We start from the raw sequence: 9,485 nt of genomic DNA, 5'->3' as shown, positions 1-9,485 counted from the left end.
TCACTCACTCTCTCTGTCTCTCACTCATTCTGTCATTCAGTCACTCTCTCTTTTATTCGCTCAGTCACTCTCTGTCTCTTACTCATTCTCTGTTTTTCACTCAATCACTCTTCTCTCAATCACTCAGTCACTTTCCCTGTCTCTCACCATCTCAGTCACTCTCTGTCTCTTAATCACTCAGTCACTCTCTGTCTCTTACTCATTCTCTTTCTCACTCAGTCATTCTCTCTGTATCTCACTCATTCAGTCATTCTCTCAGTCTCTTAGTCTTTCATTCTGTCTCTCACTCATTCTGTCATTCAGTCACTCTCTCTGCATCTCACTCACTGTCTCTTACTCACTCAGTCACTCTCTCTGTCTCTCACTAAGTCACTCTCTCTGTCTCTTACTCAGTCATTCTCTGTCTCTTACTCACTCAGTCACTCTCTCTGCCTCTCACTCAGTCAGTCACTATATCTAACTCATTCTGTCATTCAATCACTCTCTCTGTCTCTCACTCAATCAGTCACTCTGTCTCTTACTCACTCGGTCACTCTCTGTCCCTCCCACACTCAGGTCATTCTCACTTTCTGTCACTCACTCACCATTTTTGGAATTAGTGAGGGAAAGGGAAAGGGAAAGGGAAAGGGAAAGGGAAAGGGAAAGGGAAAGGGAAAGGGAAAGGGAAAGGGAAAGGGAAAGGGAAAGGGAAAGGGAAAGGGAAAGGGAAAGGGAAAGGGAAAGGGAAAGGGAAAGGGAAAGGGAATGGGAATGGGAATGGGAATGGGAATGGGAATGGGAATGGGAAAGGGAAAGGGAAAGGGAAAGGGAAAGGGAAAGGGAGAGGGGGAGGGAAAATAAGTGGGAGAGGGGGAGGGAAAATAAGTGGGAGAGGGAGAGTTCGAGGGAGTGGGAGAGAGAGAGTTAAAGGGAGTGGGAGAGATAGAGGGAGAGAGAGAGATAGAGGGAGAGAGAGAGATAGAGGGAGAGAGAGAGATAGAGGGAGAGAGAGAGATAGAGGGAGAGAGAGAGAGAGAGGGAGAGAGAGAGATAGAGGGAGAGAGAGAGATAGAGGGAGAGAGAGAGATAGAGGGAGAGAGAGAGATAGAGGGAGAGAGAGAGATAGAGGGAGAGAGAGAGAGAGAGGGAGAGAGAGAGAGAGAGGGAGAGAGAGAGAGAGAGGGAGAGAGAGGAGAGAGAGAGAGAGAGAGAGAGAGAGAGAGAGAGAGAGAGAGAGAGAGAGAGAGAGAGAGAGAGAGAGAGAGAGAGAGAGAGAGAGAGAGAGAGAGAGAGAGAGAGAGAGAGAGAGAGAGGGGGGGGGGGGGAGACTGAGGGAAACGAGATATCAATGCCAAAGTTATTCTGAAACCAGACAAATTATTCAAAGAATAATTCATAGTAATATAATTCAAGAGTAACACTCTTAAAGGAAAAATGCAGGGAAGAAACATGTTGGATTAATAGTAAATTTTGTTTTGTTTGATTAGTAAGACCAACCATAACCTTTTTCTGTAGATGTTTCAAGAATAAAGAAATTTCAGCACTTTACTTATATTCTTTAGTTACTTAGCCCAATGGAAGATCCATATTTTGAACAATAAGCAACATAATACTTCAGCTAAAAGTCATTTTGAATTTTAGATCTTTGATTTCCTGTTATGCAGCCAACTGAAATGAGTATAAACATTCTGCCAAGGTTAAAAGAAACACAAATTCTGTTAGTATTTTATGGTAAAACAGGTTCTTGTACAACTCCTCTGATGACTGTGGTCCCACTACAGAATCATCATGGAAAATTCACTTAGCTGAGGAACTTTCATACACATACAAAAATTTATCTGTGTTCTTTTATATATATTTTCCATTCATTACTTCAATTCTGTGACCTAAGTTTATCATAACAATCTAAAAGTAAGGAAACAAGCAGTTCCGTGTAGCATCAAAGGTGCAAAGTGAGGTAAAAGGCATGATTATACCTGCAGTCTTCAACACAGGAACATCCCAAGCACTTATTAACACTAGTCAGAGATGCAGTTTCTTTCACCCTTCCAACAATTCACCTAATTTTGTCTAGCTATGTACCAACAAATTATATTAATCTTTCAAATTTCTCCAGCTTAGGAAAAATATATACTTGAAATCATATATTCAACAATTAACACTGGACTATACAACAAACTAAGTTATAATATGGGTGTATGAGCAATGGGATCCAAAGTTTTCATCCATATGTAATACACTGCATAAAACTAGTTCAAAGGATTTAAACACCATCATATAATATGGCACGAAAGACAATTAAATGTTAAATTTAAATAGTTATAAATATTTTCCTGAAAATACCACATGCATTATAAACATCTAAGTATTGCACATTATCAATGCATCCCTGTAATGACACAAATCATGAACTACAGATCTGGTATTTTTCTCAGATTTTTTTCTTTTTTCTTTTTTTTTTTTCTTTTGTTGCCTACAGTGATTCTTTGTGTCCCTTTTTATCTCTTTTCTGTTCTCTCATCTCTCCTATTTCCCTATTACATTCATCATTTGTTTCACATCATCACTCATTTCATTTGTTATGAGAACTTTTAATTTTTCAACCTTATCTCTGACAGTTAATCTGATTTCTGTTAGATTCAGTCTAAATCTCTTTCTTATAGGGAAGCTTACAAAATATATAACAGAATATTCTGTAACAATAAGCAATAAATTGCTGTGATACAAGTACATGGTATATTTGATGCAACTGTAACATTTACATTACAACCTTTCAGAATATTCACTATTTGTGGCAAAATTGAGAGTCCTTAATTTATACATATATATATTTTTTTTAATTATTATTATAATTTTACTCTTTACTTTAGTTTAAGTAACATTATCATTATATTAATAGGTGTGGACAACTCTATGCCAAATGGACACAGATATCAAAGCCAAGAAACAAAACAAAATGACATTCATTAATGACATGTCTTCACTTAACACCAAAGTGGTTACCTTCTCAGTATTCAAAAATTACCCGTAGGTTTAAAACAGAAAATAGAACAGAACTTCCATTCTGACCTTAGAGTGCTTTGCTCCTTTGCCCTCAATGGACACAGATATTAATGTCACACTAAAAGATACAACAAGGGGTAAATTCTTGCCAGAATCAAATGCCATCCATTCATATACATATTTGCTTCTGGCTAATGAGCAGCAAGTCTATCTATCTATCGTTTAGAGAGTAAGGTGAATGTGTCTCAATAATTCTTCACATAAAAGGCTGTTCCGTCTCAGTGAAACAATTCCCATTTCACTTGTAAAGAGGTTATACTGCTTGTAAGGAAATTGCCTTGTAGTGTTTATACATTGAGCAAGAGAAGACTGGGAAAACCAGTAATCTTCATTCATTGGGAAATTGTTCATTCTGACATCTGTAACAAAATATATGCCATGGCTCTTCTTTTACATCACAGTTGTGTCATTATTGACCATAGGCAGTATCGTAGGCATAAATTGTATAGCTTTATTCATAGGTTTGTGGGCAGTGTTGACTGCTGGCAGAGTCCCTGCTGTAAGACCACAAAAATATCTTTATGTAGTTTTGGGACTTGATGTAATCACATAGTCTCCTGATAGGGTAAATGTCACACTGCTCAACAATGCCATATTTATTATCATAAAATCCTTTTAAGTATCTGAATGTGTGTGCTTGTGTATATACTGATTTGTAATAATGAAGCAAAACTGGAAATGTAGGATATGAAAATAAGGGAAAGACAAACTATCTGCACATTTAAAAACAAACAATTAAGTGAATGAATTAAATATACTAGGAAATACTTTAAATTATTGTTTATAAAAGTGAAGAGTATAATGAAAAAAATATAATGAAAATAACTAAAATAGTATTGCTAGGATATCCATTCACTTATTCATACGTTTCAATTGCACTTGGTTAGTAGAGGAATATTGTCTACAATACAAAGCACTGTATACACTCTCTTCTCCAAATCCTAAGGCCACAGCAGTTAAAAATGACACAAATTAACCATTTGTATCTATTCAAAGCAAATACAACAGATATCTTTGCAATAGGAGTCCCTTAGTACATTTAATTTGACTAGTCAGCTTGTGCCTCTTAATGGTGCAGATGACAAATTTTAAAATCAGATTCTCTTGTTATAATCAATTTGACTGAAGATCTGTCAAATCAACACCTCATCCAAACATGGTACTGAGGGCTTTAGCGCTAAAAAATCAGAAGTGCTAAAAGTGTCTTCAGCCAACTGCTGGTGACTTCATCCACACAGCAAAAATGAATGTGCATATTCTGTCAACTGCCAAGCACCCTCTACCCTAATTATTCTTTGATTTAAAGCATAAAATAAGTGGGATAAATGCTAAAGGTGCAATACTTTTCCTGTGTATACCAATAATTTAAAAACTATATCATTAAGAATTCTTTGATAAGCTCATATTCTATCTTTCTCTAAATTAAAGTAGATTTTGCAAACCTGAAGTATGTCCTGGTTTTACCTACAGACTATCAGAATGATTTAAGTAATACATGCACCTTTCTATTACCACAGCTCTCTCATGCTTTTAACGAGAAGCAGCTGCCTTAAATAAGTTCCCATTTACATGATGATCATCTGGTAAAAATAAAAAATAAAAAATTAATGTTAAAATTAAAATAGCAACAAAATATTAGTGAAAGAATAAAAGCAATAGATAAATTTCTTCTTTAACTGTCTTCAAAAAAATATTAACATCATCTCTTTTATCAAGTGTTTGTAAATTTCTGTTGAGTTAAGATGCTTCTGGCATTGTATGTGGAATAATGTACTTGTATCCTGCCACACATTATTACACCTGCTGTATATTTGCTCGTCTAACATGGTAAGAATTACCATTATGGCTCACAATGACTTCACAATATTTCAACTATTTTTGATATGATGTTACACTAAAACATCATACTGAAAAGATATGTCTAAGTTCCCTTATTTTGGGGTCTTCAGTCACAAGCCTCTGAAGTGTCTTAGTAAGTAGATTATAAGTTAATACTTCACATCAACAATGATATATCTGTTTATTTGAACCATGTTTTTAGTACAATTCAATAACATGAAATGGAACAGTATATGCTTCTATAATCAAAAATTATCTTAATAAAATCTTTATAAAAACAAAAAAGTAAAAATGTAGTAAACTACTTGACCCATAGCATTAGTGCTTTTATCACATCTTGACCTGATACCTTCAACAAAACATACTAACACAGAAAACACAATAGCATGCTCACTAAACTTCATGATCTTTAAGATACTGATGACAGTGTCCTCATCCTAGGCATTTGTACAGTAACTAATATCCAATATCATGTTGTATTACCTTCCTGCAACTCATAAATAAATACAAACAGTTTAATCACATGCACCATAATAAGCCCACCATTCCCATGACACTGGACACCCCATCTTAGTTTTATCACTTTACACTTGAGACCCTTGAGTAGCTGTGGCATAACAGATTGGCTGTGGCCAAAACAACTCAATCTTCCTTGGTTCTCATCTGTGTTAGTTTATCAAGGAAGAACTGTGGTATGAATCTTGTTTCTGAGGGGCTGAGCTTGGTCTCAATGGCTCTCACTTGGCTCCAGTGTTCTCGACGCCTCTCAATGTCTACCCTGTATCAGAGGTAACCAAAAATTAATTCACTGACACTGATCTACTCTTAGATTTTTTTTTTTTATTTATGAGAACATAACAATGAAAAATACTATGTTACAGAATGATTTTAATATATTTGCACTACAGGTGGCAAATGAGAAAAAAATTAAATAAAACACTCCCATATTGTGCAGCAAAACATTTTTCCAATATGGCATCTTCTTTGCTCCAGAGAAATACTTAGTACTGAAATGTCAATAAACTATTCACTGTGGAAAGTGTTCTTACATCATAATATAAATCTAAAAAATGTTGAGATTAACTTTCCATAAACTCAAACTTACTTAAAGGTATGAGGATCAATGAAAAAGTTCCACACTGTCCATAATATCAACATCACGAATATAGCAATCCATAGAGTCACCACATGGCTGAAATGTATAATCATCATTTATTGGAGCCATCAGCTGTAGCATCATATAAACACTGATATCATAACAAAGGGTTGTTACATTAACATCAAAAGTCAAATAGACATATATAAAAATAAATAAAACATTTTAATGGCAAAATGGAAAATATTACACTAAACTCAAGTTTGGTGAAGGAAATCATTATGAACCATGCCAGATTGGTAATGAGGCCAGGCTGGCTAAACAAAAGAAATAGTAGAACTTACCTGGGAAAGGGAATGGTGACTGTCTCCCAGCCAAATTTGATACATATTAACAATTCTGTGCATACAATGGCTAAAAAGAGCCACGATTGCCTACCAAACTTCAAAATATCTCTGGAGAAGAGAAAATAATACAAATCAGTATCATTTTGATTAAAGAGAAATTATTATCAGCAATTAGGTACTACAGACAATCAACACTCACGGATCATCAAGAAACTGGAACACCTCTCTGAGAGCTACAGCACCCCAAGGCAAGATGAACAGGAGACGGACAAGGTTGACCCAGTGACTTGGCTCCACCCATAACACAAACTTTAGGTAGAATGTGTTCAATTCTGCTAGAAGGAACTGTTGAAAGGCAGGAAAAATTAGACAGTGAACTGCAGTCATAAAATTCCTGTATAATGTGTGTTGTTTAGTTTTCCAAGAATACTGTTTTACCAACAGTGTAGCTCTAATAATACAGAAGTTGGACTGTAAAAAATGGTAAAAAAAAAAAAATCTAAAGAGGAAAATATAACTACATATAAAACCCAAGGCATTTAAAGTTATTCACTTTAATAGTCATAACAGAAATGTGAAATATTAAATATTTACTGTATTTTCCTGGGTTAACCCCTACAATTCAGATGATGTGACCATCACATCATGAAAAAATTGGCTTGAAGGGCAGGTGATGTGAACATGCCATTATGGGAAGGGTAACAGGAAATTGCCATCATGAGAATTTCAAATCAAGGCTGGGATAACAGGAATGACTTGCCACTAGTATCAAACATGATCCATGACTGGAAGAGCACAGCTCCAGGAAGAACACAGTTTCTATGCTCAAATTCCTATTCCTGCCCACTATGACCAGTGGTGTATGTTGTATTACAGAAAATTGAATATTACAGAAAAGAAAAAATAAATTACAAATAATAAAATGTTACTTGTGTTATTATCATTACACTGAATCACAGACTAGAGAGATAATGGAGACTGTGCAAGGAAAACAGTCTATTACCATCTGGATAAAGGATATTGAAAAATGGTAAAATAGCTAAAACCACAAATGCAGAGAGATGATAACATTGCAAAGGGGAGGCAAGGCGTCATGTCACCACATAAGAGCTCACGTGCGACTGCCCTACAAGCCACACACCAGGATCCAAGGGGTTAAAAGTGCAATACATCCAAATACAGTAAAGTAGTATCAATATACATTTGATTAAATTCCATTAGCTAATGTGGTGGTACCATTACTGTTCCAACACAAGTCATACATCAAACAATAGCAAGTTTAACTTGCCTTTCTAGTAGTCATTTTTAGTATATCAAATATACAAATATAACAGCAATCACTCTTGTATTTGACAATATATACTAAAAACAACAAGCAAAATCTCTTTATTAAAATCAATTACTAAAGTGTTGTTCTCACACTTATACTTCTGAAAAAAACAACAACATGCTATATCCACTATTTTATACTGTACAGATACTATCCACATTTAAGCCCTATGTAGTGTATGTCTGTTGTCTGTTACTGAATAAAAATTATGGTAAAACAAGCAATGCCACTTACCACCACACAGACGGACTTACGTTGAACATAAAATTTAAAGGGTACAACGTAAGGCTGACATTAAATTACCTGACTTTCATTCAGAACAAAAAATTACTTAATTTCAAAATTACCTAAAGTCAAGTCATGAGCAAATGACAAATACATGAAATACATTGCTCTTGAGAAGCTATTGTACTGTATAATAAATATACACTGCGATACAAATATAAATTCCTATTTCTATTATCAATCTATAAATAGAAATAGAAGCTGTTGCTTCCAGTCGCCAGAAACTTTTATCTACCTCCATATAGATCAGATTAGTAGAAAGATTAATTTAAATAAATACCAGTAGATAAGCAAAACAAATATATAAAATTGCATAATAAATAAATTGAAAAAAACTATCATAAACCTTAAAAAAAAAAAATGGATTCAGAGAACCTTACCACAGCTATAATTCCAAGCATGGAGAACCACCGACCAAGAGATGACAGAGGCTTCCAGTCGAAATCTACCCAAACGTATGGACCGAACTGGGCTATGATGCGCCGCAATTTGCCTCTGAGAACCACCAATACAAAGGTGTTAGGATCTTGAAACTGAGCAGTTTTGCATCTGATTAATTTTATTTTAATGAATGGCAAGATCACTGAACAATAGCATTTCCTTTATAAGTGAATCACTATAACCTGAGCAGCGTCACCCAACCGCAGGAGGAACAGAAGCAGTGATACAGTACCTGTAACTGGGGATGTTCCAGAGGCCTCGCCAATGATAAGTCTTGATGGAGAAATACTTAAGAGACTGAAGCCCACAGTAGATTCCCAGACCATTACACAATAGGGCATCCATTATCCACTAGAAAAAATGAAAATTCACGATCGGAAAAGTGTATGAAGGATGAAGCTATGAACAGCGTACACTACAAATATCAAAAGTGTCTTCCTTAAATGGATAAATTGGTGAAGGTCTAGCTAAATGCTAAAAAAGTAAGAAAAAAATTGGATTTTATCATAAAAGATGACATTTCATTTTTATTCTTTAGACCACTAACAGCCACATTCAAGTTTCAAGCATGTTTAATATCTACAAGGGTTACATTCACATATCTCCACTGAAAGGTTTACATTCCATTCTAACTTTCTTGTTTTTTCAGATAGAACAAACATTAACAATTTAAAAAATAAACTAAATTTATGCATAATCACACACAAAAGAAAAAGAAAAGAAAAGAAAAAGAAAAGTTGGGAAAATTTAGAAAGTACCTATAAAAAATGCTAAAGAGAATGGGTCAAGAAATGGACACATACCGCAAGTGCACAGAAGGGAAAAAGGGACGACAAGACTTACATGGTCCCACCAGCACTCAGAGAAGTTGGGCAGCTGGTGCTCGAGGGTGTACTCCAGGATCTCAAACATGACTGAGATGACCCAGCAGAGCCACCAGTCCCGCAACAGGAGGGTCTTCAGCCACCAGCCGAAGAAGTGCAGCGGAACAAACAAGTCGAGTTTGTCCTGCAGGGAGAAGGAGAGAATGAAATAAAAATTTTCAAAGTCAGGAAGATGGCACAACAGAAGGATAATTTAAAGAACAAAGAGGAAGAGAGGAAGA

The 9,485-nt window shown here is 35.4% G+C and overlaps 1 protein-coding gene across 1 annotated transcript in view; it reads right to left on the bottom strand.

The window, feature by feature from the left end:
- Window positions 1-1,692: 1,692 nt before the first annotated feature.
- The window catches only part of LOC125041160 (phosphatidylserine synthase 2-like), a 43,136-nt gene continuing 35,343 nt past the window's right edge, over window positions 1,693-9,485 (bottom strand). Inside the window, exons 6-12 of the mRNA XM_047635971.1 lie at window positions 9,224-9,388; window positions 8,613-8,731; window positions 8,320-8,434; window positions 6,524-6,669; window positions 6,322-6,432; window positions 5,987-6,073; window positions 1,693-5,659 (exon numbers count right to left, since the gene is read on the bottom strand). Coding sequence (XP_047491927.1) covers window positions 5,524-5,659; window positions 5,987-6,073; window positions 6,322-6,432; window positions 6,524-6,669; window positions 8,320-8,434; window positions 8,613-8,731; window positions 9,224-9,388 — 879 coding nt within the window. The 3' untranslated portion in view covers window positions 1,693-5,523. The remainder of the gene's footprint in view (window positions 5,660-5,986; window positions 6,074-6,321; window positions 6,433-6,523; window positions 6,670-8,319; window positions 8,435-8,612; window positions 8,732-9,223; window positions 9,389-9,485) is intronic.

This window comes from Penaeus chinensis, chromosome 30, assembly GCF_019202785.1.
Source record: "Penaeus chinensis breed Huanghai No. 1 chromosome 30, ASM1920278v2, whole genome shotgun sequence".
Taxonomy (NCBI): Eukaryota; Metazoa; Arthropoda; class Malacostraca; order Decapoda; family Penaeidae; genus Penaeus; species Penaeus chinensis.
Note: the sequence above shows the minus strand (reverse complement) of the source record. Positions and strands in the feature narration are given on the sequence as shown.